A 15,927-nucleotide genomic window follows, 5' to 3' on the forward strand; every position below is an offset into this window, starting at 1 on the left:
CTATGATACAAGGATGAAAAATGTATGTATAAAAAATATAATTACTAAATCCATTAAAATGTTCTGAGTTTGTTATAGTTATATTCTCCAGGAAAAAATGAAAACAAATAATTAACACGGCTTAGAAAATATTCACAACTTGCTAGAAATTTTGGCATCAATAAGCAAGTTCTATTACATCAGCACACTAGAATACACTGTGTGATAGAGTTAGGAAGGTTCTATTCAAAGAACAAAGAGAATTGGTATTGAATCTTTGACCAGAATGTCACAGAGAATTAAATGATCAATAATATAAAGTAATATAAAAATCAAAAATATAAAATGGGACACTGCATTTAAAAACATAAATTTTATTATTGCTTGAAGAGAAAATCATTCCTGGGACTAATGCAATGCTCCGAATCAATATTGCATCCCCTTTATATGTTAGGTGGTGAGTGTTCAGGGTTTATATGCTCCGTGTGTTTCTGTGATTCTAGCAGACACAAAGCTCTCTGGTGTCATTTAAGTTTACACAGCCCGGACAATAACTTTAATTTTAAAAGTCCAGTCTCACAGCCACTATAATGATGTACATTGTAGGTCGACAAAGTATTTTTGATCAAAACTTATCCTGTCATACCTTATGTATGGTACTATGTCAAGACAGCGGTTCCCAGAGGCCTAGACTGATATCTCTTTAACTTTGCCACAGCAAAGTACTTCCTAGCAAGGCCAAGGTTGACGCCTCATAATGCTGATCCTAGACCCAGGCAGGGAGGGAGTAACAGGGAGGATTTGGTGCTGCAGGGACCAGAATGGGTGGAAAAATACTGACACCCTCCCTGACCATAACAAGACTGTATATACCAGAGTGGTGAGTGTTGCAAGAATCCAGAGAGTCAGATGAGTTGGATTCTAGCATTGATGTATATGTGGAGCAAAGAACGTCAGCCCTTGAAATTTCGCTGGAGAGGAAGCTCAGTAGGTAACAGGTTTACTGAACAAGACGACCTGAGTTCAAATCCCCAGGACCCACATAAAGTGGTAGTGCACATTGGTTATAATCTAAGTGCTTTTATGGAGACATGGGAGGCAAAGCTAAGACTTGAGAATCCAGACCATATAGCCCAGCATACGTGATGATGAACAAGAGACCCTGCCCCAAACAAGATGAAAGATGCCACCCGAGGTCGCCGATGAACCTCCACACGTGCAGTTTCACATACACGAGCATGCACATGTACACATATAAATATACATACAGAGAATAAAAAATAAATTGACCCTGCTATCCTAAATTGAATTGCACATATAGCCATCACAAAGCACCAGTGAGTTTCTCAACTGTGGCTCTGTACATCGAGCTTGGACCAAGCTGACTTCCAAATGGTATCAAGGCCTCTTAGGTGACACAGGAAAATGTGTGTTCCCCGTCCAATGGATACTCATTGTTGATAGAGCCAGACAGCTCATGTTCCAAAGTAACAAAAGAGAGCATGACTAACCCAACTAAAAACTCTAATTTTCTTAATTTCCTCCCCCAACCCCTCACTCCTCTCTGTATCCCCCCCCACAGCCCACTCTTATTAGAGCTTTTTATTTAAAAAAAATGAAACTCATTGAAAATAATTTTTTAATTCTCTTCAGCTCAACCTTTAAAATAAGAAATAAAAGAGAAAACATGAAATAAAGTCAGTAAGAGTTTCAAAAGAAAGGCAAACTAATAAATCATGATTCCAGGCAGATGTGATGGCTGGGACAAGAAGAGCTCTATGAGTTCTAGGCCAGCCTATGATGCACAGTGAGCCCGAGGCCAGCAAGGCTACAGAGTGAGATCCAATTTCGGGGGAAAATCCAACCAAACAAGAAACAATTCTCTACGTGGTATATCTACCCAGTGAGCTTAAACAGTGTAATTGAGAGGAAAAGAACATATGTTGATCCTACGTGGCCGCACTGAAGTTGGATTATTTTAGGGTCTACATTATGTTTCCTTAACTCATACATTATTAAGTGCAGAGCTTTGGTTTAATGAGTTTCTCTGGGTTGTTAGTTTCAGTTCTCATTTGTCTTATAAAGCACAATTTGTTCAATTCTGCTTAATTCGTGGCAACACATTCTAACTATCGAGTTTAATTCAAGAACTATTCATAGAAAAGGGAAGGCACAAATCTTATCTTTTGAAAGCCACCAAGTTAACTCAAAGTTCTGCCTTCTGAAATAAATGTCATTATGCAGAAAGTTAAAATTCTGAAGGAGAGATTCAACAAAGGCTCAGAGGGTCAGAGCACTAGCTGCTCTTCCAGGGGTCCAGCTATGAATTCCAGCACCCACATGGCATCCAAAAAACTGTCTGTAACTCCAGTTCGAGGGGATCCAATGATCTTCTGGCCTCACTGGACAAGAGGCACTCATATGGTAAACAGAAAAACATATAGGCAAAAAAAAAAAAAAAAAAAAAAACCACAGGCAAAACACCATATACATCAAATTATTAATTAATTAATTAATTAATTAATTAGAAAGCTTGAGGAAAATAGCAACAAGAGAGGAATCACAATCAAACAGCAAAGTACACAGATTAAAACAATATTTCACTTACATTTTCAGAATTTTTCAACAATGAATTAAATGTTTCTCAAAACTCTTAAAAGTAAAGAATTTCTCAACAATTTAACCGATTAACATTCAAAATGAGGTACAGAAACCACAGCGTGTGTGGTACCTGCTGTTCTGAAGTTGAAGTGCCTTGGTTTTAGCACCGATGTCATAAATGAAGTGTTGTTGGGTGATCAGTATTCTATTGTCGGCCGTCGTGTTCCCGAGGATGGTGATAACAGGGTAACCCATCTGGAGTGTCCATTGATCCATTACTTCTTGGATGTTCACATATTTTCCGTTCCTTTTTAAAGCCTTTCCAACAAAAAATTGTATAAATGAATCTGTTTACACTTCTTGTCAGCATAGTTAACGTCAATCTGTCCTCACTTTTATCATTAAAATTTACTTTAGTATGAAAAAAATTAAATCAGTGAAGCTAACATTACCTACTAGTCAAACTAATTTTTTTCCTTGAGCTTCTTACGTTATGTCCCCTATATGTTTGTTATATTAACATCAAGGTTTTTACAAAGCAGAGTATAAAATGTAAGTTATTGTTACAAGTACTTCTAGTAACATTTTGCAACCCTGATAGGTTATGATGTAGTAAAAAAAAAATCTTAAATCTTCTATATTTCTGGTTTTAAGATGAATCACTCAAAAGTATTGTCTTGCTTCAAGTACAAAGCCTGTGCAGATCCCAATAGACAATGTTCCACCCTTAGCTTAGGAGCTATGGGCCATTGATGAGTAGTGGGAGGAGGAGTACATATCTCTGAGGGGGTAGTCATGCTCATCAACATCAGATAGATGGCCCTACACCACATCACATACTGGCAGCAGTAACTGGACTCAGGAAGATTTTTTAAAAGAACACATGAAATTGGAATGAGGTCATGATGTGAAGAACAGGGAAAGCATTTGAGGGGAGAGGATGGAGGTATATTTGATAATCAAAATAGATCATAGACATTTATAAAATTATCAATTAAGTAAAAACAATGCCCCCTTTTGAATGCAGACAAGGTATTTTTAACCAACATATGTGAAATAATTTTAAATCTTATCTTTTTTACAGTATATAAAACACTAAAATAAAATGAAGGAAGAGGAATTAGACACAGTAAATACAAACTGTCAATTTCAATAAAAGCAAATGTTTTATTAATGAAATTCAGTTGCTCAAGACTATACTTTGACATTTCAGCTTCCTCTGCCTTACCTCTGATAATGTATTCCAGAGATCATTTCTGGCTGCATTGCCATACTTATGAATGGTTAAATAATCCTATAAGAATATAAAATTGTAATTACCATTCAAAGGTTAAGCAATTACCAGTAAACACATTTATTTCTCGATTCAATTAACCATTTCCATGTGTGGAATTGCATTAAGGCAAAGAGGAAGACATGCAAAAAGATTTAGAATCTCATTTAAAAATATTCTCAAGAGATTTAACTATAGCATATTTCCTAAGTCACCCAACAGTATTAATTTCTTAACAAGGATTTTCACAGCTATAATCACATCTTATGGATCCCCAAGGTCAAGAATATACTCTAACTGAGCGGGCCAGGCACAGCTCGTTTTGAGAAAATGACCTCTGTCATGAAATATGTAGAACATTCTCATCACCCCTTTCAATTGTTCAAAGAGAAACATTATTTCATGGAAACATAAAGCTTCTTTAGATGATATGTGCTGATGATGAGGGGAGCTGTCTACTCTCCAGTCTCTCTATGGTTGTTCTATGCAGAGGAAAGAGTGACTATTGAGGCTCACATTACTATCAATAGGAGAAGCACTCCTAAGTGTGTTTCACAACTTCAGGCGTAGGACTTCCCATCTCTCATTATGCTCCGTTAGTGGTTAAACCTACACAGTTTGAGTCACACCTTACTCTCATCTAAGAAGTGTGCTGCGTCTCATTATCCAGGGGACAGCTATCAAGATAATTAGCATCAGGGTTTTGCTTTTCAGATTTCAAAAAGAAAAATGAACAGAAGACTGATTTATATTAAAAACTGAAGAAATCCTTCCATTCAAAATACCATTTTCCTAACATGTATGGAAGAAGACGACACTATTTCTAATATGTATATCAAAGTTCTTGAACTGAAAAAAGTTGTTGACTTTTCAATATTTTATGTGGAACAGGGCACTTTGAGGATCATTAACATCAGAGGAGCACATTTTAAATACAAATTATAGAACCTGTGACAGGTTTTAAATACAAATTGTAGAACTCAGCTTTTGTTGTCCGTTTACAGCAGAGGAAACGAGAGTTCCCAGGTAATCATATGCCCTGAGAGGTGATGCCCAACTTAGCAGCCTCACATTCAACTTTATCATCAGGTGTTATAAGTAACTTTACTAAACCCAAAGCATACATACAACTCCTCATGATCTATATGAATTTCCATTCAGCTTTAACTGAGCTTCAGGAGGTTTGTTCTATATAAACTTAGGAAATATGTCTTTCAAAGGGAGGTGGCAGGGCACCTTCTAATTATTTCTTTCAGCATTTAAATGAATAAATTTGGGAAAGATGCATAATTAACTACACCATTTTATGAAGAAATATAGGCAGTTAGTGGCTACTGATAGAAGGAGAATCAATTTTATCCAGGGAGAAGCCCCACTGGTAAACTGTCTGATCATCCCACATGGTCAGCATTAAATTTACGTATATATGAACAACACTAAATGGACTCTTAAGGATATCAAGCTAAAGGATCATTATTATTACTATTATTATTATTGCTATGATGATGATGATGATGATGATGATGATGATGATGATGATGATGATGATCAAGATCAAGGTTTATTTTTTACAAGAATAAGTCTATGAATCCAAGAGGGAGTTGGGAGGAGATTGAGGGAAATAGTAGAAGTGCTATGCACTCATGTAGGAAATTCTCAAAGGCAAAAAAGGAAACAAAAAAGAAACTATCATTTTGGAAGATATAACTTAGCATGTTAACTTAAAATCACTCAGATTTGATTCGGCTTGTGGATCATGCTTCTAGAACACTGAAAAAGAGAAACAAAGAATGATATGTGGTCTGATAAATTAATTTTTCACCTAATAGGACATTAAAAATGCCTACTATTTATGCTGTAAGTTGATCCTGCTCTATTGATCATCAGATGGAGTTCTTGGTTCCCCTCCAGGTCATAATAAAGTTACATTTCATGTAGATTGAAATGTCAGTTGTCAGGGTTAATTGGTAACCCCAGCCTTGGTGCATCAGTGATGACAGCATTCTTCGTGGGCCTCTTAACACAAGTTTCTCACAGGTACATTTGTCTGCATATGACAGTCTCCACGTGTGGACTGCAAATGTTCCTTTGTATTTTATTCTTTCTCGTGCACAGCACAATCTTTCCCCCTCCCCCTTTGGCTCAGATTTATTTGTCTGTTTGTTGTGTTTTTTGTTTGTTTTTTTTTTTTGGATGCAATTTTTTAATTAGTTTATTCATATTACATCTCTTTTGTTATCCCCTCACTTGTATCCTCCCATTCCTCCCTTCCTCCCTCTTTTCACCCTATTCCTCTCCCCTAGGTCTGAATTTCATTGTCTAGCAAAATTACAAAGAAATCCAAAGAATAGAGAACATTGATGTAACGGTTAATAGTTGACTCATTCATTTCATAAAATATGTAAGGTACTTAGCATGCATCAAGCAGCTCTGTGGGTGCTGAGGAGGTGTTGCCAGAGGAGACTTACTAAGAGCAATTGCAGAAACCTAGTTGCGGTTTGTGTGGGCTAAGGACTTATTTCTACAAGTGACCCTGGAGAAGTCACAGTAGAACTGCTATTTCGCAAGACAACGTTCAAATATGCAATTAGTACAATTTTAAGTTTCTTTCAAAACTTTCAAGGCAAGGAATATGGTGATGCTCAGGCATAGGAATCTTAAATAGAAATTTTAGTTTAGCTTCATGTATGTAAAAGTCAGTCAGCAATAGATTTGACATTACTGTATAACAAATAAATGTTTTGGTGTCAATGTGAAAAGAATCGTGGGTATTATACACTAGGATTTCAGAAATAGAGTTATTGCAAACAGCAAGGAAAGACAACCATTAGCCTATGTAAAGGACCATGGTACAACATATAGATAGATACAAAACTAAACATGTATCAATAAGCATATAATTTGAAAGATCTGCTGATGAAGAAAGGTATCATAGCATATAGGTTTAAAAAAAATGGGAATCCAACAGTCTGGAATCAAATCCAAGGTCCAACACTCAATAGTATGTGATGAATTTTGGATAGGCCACCATATTTAAGCTGGTTTTAGCTGTTTTCACGTCTATAAGATGAAGATAATAAAAGCACACTGCCTGTAGTTTGGTTTTTTTTGTTTTTTTGGTTTTTTTGTTTTGTTTTGTTTTTTTAGAATAATGAAGAATTCTAATATACTCTGAGAATTCTACAGGTGTTATCTCTTATAATCTTTTAAATGACTTCAGGCAATAGTTTGCAAAACAAGTTAAAAGAAAGACAAGTTTGTCTGTGAATCTCAGCACCTGCTTCGAACTGATGCTGGGGGAGCCTCTCAGAGGACAACTCTGCTAGCACCCTGTCTGCAAGCACAGCAGAGTATCATTAATGGCATCAGGGACTGCTGGCTCTCTGCCACGCGGTGGGTCTTGGATTTGGCTGCAACCACAGTGAGGATCACATTGAAAACTGAGCCCTTCGTCCTGCTACACCAGCTCCATCTGGCAGCCTCCTGCAACCTCAAAGTCATCGCGAGGTCTTCTTCCCGCTATTCAAATGATGGTTTGTGGTAGAAACGTTTCCCCAAGATCCTCTCACTCCACCTCACTTCTTTGATTATCACGGTCATGAATGTTGCTTGGAAGAAACCAAGCACCATTGTCCCTGAACCATCTCTTTCAATTATAATCTCTACCAAGAAACCAGACAACTTTTAATCAGTTTCTCATATGAATCATTGGAATGCTCCAAATATCAAAACTCCATCATGTGGCTCAAACATACACTTCTTCAACGTCATCTGTTTCCCGCTTGTTCAACTGCCCTGCCCCAAGTTAAACTGATTTTTTAAAATATGCCTGACACATCTCTTCTCACTCTTTGCTTATGCAGTTTTCTATATATTATTGTCTGTTGTCCACTTAAATTCACTTTATCCTCCAGGACTAACTTTTGATAAATTTCTCCCAGGAATTCTTCACTGCCCACTCGATGCCTTTCTTTATTCTAAACTGTCTTCCTTAGGTTATTTTATCATACTACATAAGAACATTTTTCCAAACCATGTTTCAATTGCTTCTGTGCTGCATGCTGCCCACATTTTCTATGTAAACTGCAAGGAACTAAGGAATGTGGTATCTTAGTTTACTACTGTTTAACCAACATTGCTGTACAGAGCCTGCTATGCACAATTTACTAAATATGTGCCTGTGATACATTACTTGATGTACAGCATGATTCTGTTAATAACTGATAATGCAGTTATTAACTTGTGATTTTAGGTCTGTGTCTATTAAGCCTACGCAAGGTGTCCTCTTTAGGGAGTATTGGGACTTACCTCATTATTTCAGTGCATACTTGTCAAATATACAACTTACATTTACTGCCATCAAAAGCTTGAACTACTGCATCAGAGACAACGTCTTACTTTCTTCTGTTAACACGTGACATGATTCATGACATTTCATGTATGAAATGCAATTAGGCATAAGTGACGAGGGAAAAAGTGAGCTTGGGAAGCAAAGCAGTCTTCTTATCATCTGAGACATGGAAATAATTACAGAATACTTGTTCTCCTCTTAATAAGTCCTTTAGCATAGTTGGATGGAGAATTAGCCATGAGAATGACTTATTACTGGGGACATAGATAATGATCTAATACAATCTCTGTGGGCATTTTCTCTGTGTTGAGAGACAAGCAAAACTGCTCAAAGCACAATGACTTTTAAAACAGCAAATCATATTCTTTCCTGTTAGAGATAGCACAGAGCTGAGCCCTGTTGCTTTTATTCAAGTCTTAGCTTCACCATCTTGGCAGTAACAAGCCCAAGTACCACTTCAGACAGACAGAAGGGATGCTGAAAGGGAGGCAGCATCCCTTCTCTGGACTCAGAAAAAGTCGTGATGTTTTCCCACTCAAATCCTGAAGCAGGATCAAAACTACATTATGTGCCTCAGAAAAAGCCCGTTAATCCAGTTTAACATAGAGTCATTTGCTTCCATAGACAGTGAAATTATGCTTTGGCAAATGGCTCCCAGTGAGGGTGAGGACTTAAAAGAAAGCAGAATGTAGCACAAAGGCCTAGCTCTGCATAGACCACGTACACTTCTGTACATTTCTATGATAATGAGAGACACTCGGGTTTGGGCCTCAGTGATGCCAAGAGGCAGAATGCCCACACCCTATGCTAAGATCAGGCCCCAGAGCACCAGGCAAATTCAAGCACTGTTTTATCTGATGATCTGACAAGGAGGCTGAAGCCAAGATTTGAAGAAATACTGCTTTCTATCAAGAATAATTATACTTTTAAAAAGTATTTGTGGAGCATTTGTTATTTGTTGGCTTTCCATCATTTAAGCTACATTTTTACATAGGGTTAATAACTCAATGTGGAATGTGGGAGGAAGGCAAGAACTTCTCAGGTTTGAAATGGAAAGGACAAAATGCTAAATATTCCTTCTCACTTCCCTTGGCAGCTAAAGTGCAATCTTGTGTCCTGGCCTCCAACAAATAGATGCTTCATAAGAAGTAATGTAAAAACTGTGAGAGGCAGAGGGACATAAGTTGTTGGCCCTAAGCATAGAGTGACAACCACTCTAATGACATCAACCAAGTCAGCTGCTCTGAGGTGTATCCTTGGACAGTTATCTTGATTTCTAAGTTTCATGATAACCTTTCAGTGAGTTTTGTATTTGAACCCTTCTCAATGATGTGATGGCCCACTCTTGGTTCCTTTAATAAAAGTATTCCTACTTAAATGTGCCAGAGTTTATTGTATTGTTTGAAATCCCAAATCATGTCTAGCACACCAATAGATGGTTGCAACAAACACTAATTTTTAAACACCATTTTGGTGATCCCCCAACAGTAAATAAAACTATACCTTACAAAACACAATATTTATACAAAACACAATAAGCTTGTTTTTAAAATGTGCTAGATTTTGACTATGTTGTGAATGGAAGGTATGAGGAATGAGGTGTGTGTGTGTGTCTGTGTGTGTGTATCTGTGTGTATATGTGTCTGTGTGTGTGTCTGTGTGTGTGTGTATCTGTGTGTGTGTGTGTGTGTGTGTGTTTGTGTGTGCTGCTCTTAAGTAGCTTCTCTTTCTTCTTAGTTCTTGAGAGTGTTGGGTGTATCTTATCTTTGACTCATTTTGTCAAATCTTTCTCTGATTCTTCATTTTGTCTGCTCCTCAAATAGATATCATTGTTTGGTTTTAATGGTGTATACTAAATTCCATGCAGAGGGATTAAAGGAATATTTGTGTATATCCCAGCCAGAGGGGTTAAAGGTGTGTATATTAAGAGTGTATCTGTATTCCAGCTAGAGTACAGCTGGATGTGATCCCTTGCCAGAGCAGCCATGTTGCTGGATTAAAATTCCTCTGCAACAGAAAGTTCCTCAAATTATGTGCACATGAAGTGACAACAAAAGTAATTTAAAAAAAAAAAAAAAAAAAAAAGCTTTTCTCTTAAATTAAGCGTCTAGAGCAGAGACTTTTAAACTGCCAACCACAGTCCTATGAACTTAGCTATTTAAAGCACATAGAGTAAGGTGATTTTCAAGTGATCCGTGGACAACAAAAATCATTACGTGTCCTTTTTATAGCAAAGATACACAAGATCTGGGTAATCTTATTTGAACTCGGCTCATGTACTTCAGACCATGTACTGAATACCTTGACCTCGAGAAAAACAGAACAAACAGATTAGAACCATCACAGATAACCAAATAAAACAAAGAAAGCTACTCTATAGACTTAGACGTTTGTTTTGGTCAACATTTGAAGACATTTTTGGAAATTATGAGACCATATATGCATGAGTATCCGAGTACTGAGGGCGAAAGCCTTGCGCAAACACAAGAGGAGTGTCTGTCGTTTAATTCTAACAGCCAGAAGTAAAGATGGAAAGGAAAAGGTCATTATTCAAAGTTTCCTCTGTTGCTAATTTTGTATCATAGGAACCCAAGCCATTACCAACTGCATTCCATGCATTCACAGAACGATTAAAAAATAAGAAAAAAAAAACGATTGAGATGTAATATGAATAAATTAATAAAATATATTAAAAATAAGAAAAAATGAGGCATTTTGAAAATACAGCTATTTGAGGATATATAAGAAAAATGGTGGAGTATAATTGTTTGCAAACCATTCTGAGTCAGAAACTTTAAATGTGTGTTTACCCTAAATTCACCTTCAGAAATGGCTTGTCTAGATGTGTATTCAGCTATTTATTCAGGAACAAAAAGGCATTTTACATATTTTTTTAAAAATCCATCACCCTGTTTAATGAATGTAAATCTTGGACAAATTAGTAATTTTTTTCATAAGAGGTTGTCAAATATAGCATGAAACAGAGTATTTTAAATCAAAACAACCTGCCAGGATTTAAAAAGGGGTTTTGTTTGTTTGCCTGCTTTAAATTACAGACAATAGCATATCCTCACACCACTTTGGTTTCCAAATATCTCCTATGTAGCAATTATGGCTCACAGCATCAATGCCTACAAGCAGGTGTATTATGAGTTACGATATTGCCACCGCTATATTTGCACTCCATAGCAGAACAACCTGAAGGGGTTTAAAGCTGTCAGCAAAATAGTGCAAACATAATAGTCTACAAGGGTGTTTCCAGGTACTAAAATATCACTACCTCTCACTTTTGCTGCTTGCTTGAAATATTACCAAGGCATAAAATGAATCTGTTGGTAAAACTGAAGTTTGTGAAATGCATTTTTTTTTTTCTGGATTCCCTGATAAAGGGCTTTGGTCACTAAAAGCCAACAAAAATAGATAAACCATATCCTGGCATATAAAGTATTGCACTGCCTTTGGTAAATTCTAGAACTGAGCAAACACCATAGTCAGGGGCACAAGATGAGCAGGCGTAGTGTCTTCCCTAGGCACCTAGTGCTTGCAGGCACATACATAGTGTTGCCTTCACTAGTCAATGCTTTACTCGCCAACCGTGGCACTGGCAAACAGTTGAGAAGAATATACAATTCAATCAAACAAGAAAAACTAGTTTGTACACTGAAAAAAATCTAGATAGGAATTACCTGATCCTTCCCAGTCGTGTGTATTTTTAGAGAAGTTATCTAATTTCTTCAAACATTCATTTCTATTTCTACGGTCGATAAATGTGTATAAAAATGTGACATACAAATTGGACCACAAATTCTATTCCTAGCTTGTTGAACCATTTCCTCAACTTTATTTGTGGCCCTACTAGGTATTATTAGTCCCAAATCAGCCAGAAAAAAAAAAAAAAACTTTAAATGAATGATGCCCTATTTCCTTTAAGGGGGTCAGGTAGGTTTTTATTTGCTTTCTTGGGCTATCAATGGGAGTTGATTACAAGTTACTATTGGTCTTATTTAGAGAGAAAACAAGGTTAGACTCAGCAATGTCTCTCTTTTCCTTTATCTTACATTCTTAGGCTTGGAAATAGGGGTTGAAAAGAAAGAAGGGGGAAAATAGAAATATATAGGGAAGATAGGACAAAAAGTAGATTAGTGAATCTATTCAACTTAATGCTTCAATTGTCACTCACAAGGTTATTTTTAATTCACTGGTATAGAATTTTGTATGTAGATGCAAAATAAGTTTAATTCTAGATACAGTGGTATAAAATTCAAATATAAGTTTATTCTTCACACACACTATATATACATATATATGTATGTGTATATATATATATATGTCTGCATATATATATATATATATATACTCTAATATTAGGCATTGCAGCCATATAACTCAATTATAATACAAGGTTTATTTCCAATATTTTGAAAGTGCTAATGCAGGCTGTTTAGGATAAATAAGTTCTACAACTTAATTGTTAGCTGATCAAATCATGGTCATGTCAATCACTAGACTACTTTTATCACAAGAATATAAATCTTAAGTGTGGCAGAGAGATATGATTCTATAGAAAGATGGGGTAGGATAGATAGATAAGGTCTTCAGAAACCTCAGAGACATGAAGAATACGGCATTTAGAAATGTTTTTGTTATTTTAAAGATTCACTGACAATGAGACAGGCTAACTCCTGGCAACACCCAGCCTACCTCAAAGACAACTATGAGCCTCAAAGAACCTCCTCATGGAGATGGCTTCAAATGTGGCAAACAAGCCACTGGGCAAAATGTCCTCATTTCTACCACAGACAGAATTCTGCCTAAAAAGGGGCAAACTTGAATGCAGGCAGAGTCAACGGCCAAACTCTGCCAAGACAGGGTAAGCAAGTCCTCAACAGTTCCTGCCTCACAAATATGTCTGTCAGTATAATGGGCCAGAAGGCTGAAGAAGATGATCCAACATTATAGAGAGTTTTGGGTGGCTATTCGGGTAGAAAACTGTCTCTGACATCTTTTCATTTGGAAAGCCACTAACCTACACTCCCAGCACACTCAGCTGATCAAGCTTATTCCTTCTCAAGTCTCTGATGAAGTTGAAGGCCAGGTAGCTTAGTTTTACAATGAAGCTTAGTTGCTTAGGGGTTAAGATGTCTTTAGGTCTAGGTAGATGTTTTACATTGATAATGACAAGATGTAATGGAAATTGATCTACATTCAGAATTTTACATGCACAAAGATAGGAAAAATGTTTTCTTCAAGGTTGCCAAATACAAATAGCCAAAACACTAAGAGTATAACATTTATATAATTCCTGATTGTGTCATGGTTCTTTTTGATATAGGTAGCTTAATAGATAGATAGATAGATAGTGTGTGTAAAAATATAAATATATATGTAAAAATAAAAATGTTTAATTAATAAAAAAAAATTAAAAACAAGTAGAACATTGCTTATAATTTCCTTGGATGTTGCCAAGTGATAGGAAAATCTTTCTTCAAACCTTTGCTGTTAATATAGTGTTTCTTATGAAATACTGAAACTTCCAGCACATTTCCTGTTAATACCTGATCAATTTCATCATTAACTTGTGCTAGAGGGTATGGTAGATCTGTACATGATGATCTCTGTTTCTAATTACTTCTAGTTGAATAAATAGCAAACTTAATTTTGAAAAAAAAAAGTATTACAAATTTTCTTTTGGACAATGGCAATCATATTAAGAACTTTTGTTTATTTTAAGAGCAGCACTGATACAAAGTAAATACAATGTTTTCTCGAAAAGAGCTCCAAGTAAACGTATTTTTTTTAGTCCTTCTTCCAAGAGAGGCCAAATGTCCCAAAGGGAATTCTATGCTCTCACCTTGTAATGAAAATGTCTGGTGGAGGAAGGAAAGAGAGGAAGACAAAGGAAAGGGAAGAGAAGAACAGGAAGGCGAGGAAATAGATGGGGCACAGAAAGCCTTCAATCAGAAAGCAGAGGGTCTTATGTGGCTCTTCTGGTTGTGGGGTAGAATGTGTAGCTTTCCACCCAGATCTACCGAAGTTATGTGAGCATGAATTACGGACTATAACTATAAATTTGAAAATTATAGAAATACACTACTGCCATATTTTATTGCCCACTTACGTGTTTTCTTTAAATTAAATTTAAGGCTGCAACTTATATCTCTCTTACTCAGAAATATGAGTTGCGACTGACATTTAGTTTTAAAAGTACTCATTTTGTGCAAGAGTTAGAATTTTTTTATTTTCACACATTACAAATATACATGTATATATTCTGTAATGCACTTATTCCTTTTAGTTTTGTAGCAAGTTATTTGAAAAATTCAATGCTGATGAAGACGAAGCCAGTGTCTGAAAAACTCGCAATGGTATCAGTATTTTAGGATATTGAGTTACCACAACAAACCATTACCAAGTAGTTTCCTTTATGCCTAAAAAGTACCTAATACCTCACAGCATTTTAAGTGGAGCACAGGCACGTCTGAGCACACCGTCTCTGGTAGCTTTACCTGAAGAGTGATTCATTTGTCATTTTGATATACTCCTTACTAACTGTCTAGGAAAGAGTTAACGTCATTGTACTAGTTCCGTTCTGATGTTTGCTAATGTTTAGTTTGTGTGAACACTCACATGAAGGAAGCCTGTATTCACAAACATAACCCTGCTATTCTCAAGTGAAAACCTCAGATATTCATATTTACATATAACAACTCCACTGGAACATGCTATTGAGGGTGTTGTCACTAGTCATAATCACCAAGGCTTTGTGCCTGTCATTACCCTCAGGCTATTGGAATTTTATGAGCACAAACCAATAATAATGATATTTCCTTTCTGCTTTTATCCACACCTCATTGCTTACATTGATTTGCATAAGCAATTTCCACCCTGATAATTGGAGCCAAACATGTTGTGATAGGTTACCTTATGGAAAAGAGCAGTTAAATACTAATTAAGAGAAATCTTTCTCTATTCAAACATATTTTAGAAGTTATTGGCTCATTCTCACCAGCTGAACAGAAAGGTGACTCACTCTCTAACAGGAATTTAGGGCTTGAGTTTGTATCAAGCTTAACAATGATTTCATTTTTATATTTTTAATTCCTTGATATTGATTCATAATAACATGAAGAATGATATTGTCAGTCTCAATCGTTAGGATAATATTGTTTTGTTTTGTTTCTTAAAAAGCTACAGTACTATGAATTAATTATTTTAATATCTACTGAACCAATCAATGCTCCTTGGAGTTTTCATATTTGTAATTTTATTTTAAGAAAAATTGGAAAAAAAATAAAAATTAATTTAGGTTTATTAAAACAAATAACAAGGAAACCTGGAAGCTCCAAATGATTTCACAGTGAGTCTGTCTGATCACGGTATTATCTACGTGAGGTATTTTAAAGGTAATCCTGTACTGCACTGAACCTCAACTACAAAACCAAGGTTAAAAAATGGAGAGACTATCAAAATGGTCTTATATACATTTTGACTATAAGCATTTCTACTTGTGAGTAAAAATTAATGTAGATGTATTAAATGATAAATCTTCCTGGCAAATAAAAATATCCATGTTGTCAATAAGACAGGAGGAGGTGAGCATTGTTTTTCTAGTAAGGAATCAGTGCATACATTCATTTTTAGGAGCCAGAGAAATCCCATGAAGGTACGTAAAGTAACCAAGGAATTACAGAGAAATGGAGAACCAAGAAAAATAATCCAAATA

General features: G+C 36.0%; 1 protein-coding gene across 1 annotated transcript in view; it reads right to left on the bottom strand.

Annotated features, from left to right (window-relative positions):
- The window catches only part of Trhde (thyrotropin releasing hormone degrading enzyme), a 438,539-nt gene that overhangs the window by 158,135 nt on the left and 264,477 nt on the right, over positions 1-15,927 (bottom strand). Inside the window, exons 8-9 of the mRNA XM_051172782.1 lie at positions 3,809-3,874; positions 2,711-2,898 (exon numbers count right to left, since the gene is read on the bottom strand). Coding sequence (XP_051028739.1) covers positions 2,711-2,898; positions 3,809-3,874 — 254 coding nt within the window. The remainder of the gene's footprint in view (positions 1-2,710; positions 2,899-3,808; positions 3,875-15,927) is intronic.

The sequence above is a fragment of the Acomys russatus genome, chromosome 31 (assembly GCF_903995435.1).
Source record: "Acomys russatus chromosome 31, mAcoRus1.1, whole genome shotgun sequence".
NCBI lineage: Eukaryota > Metazoa > Chordata > Mammalia > Rodentia > Muridae > Acomys > Acomys russatus.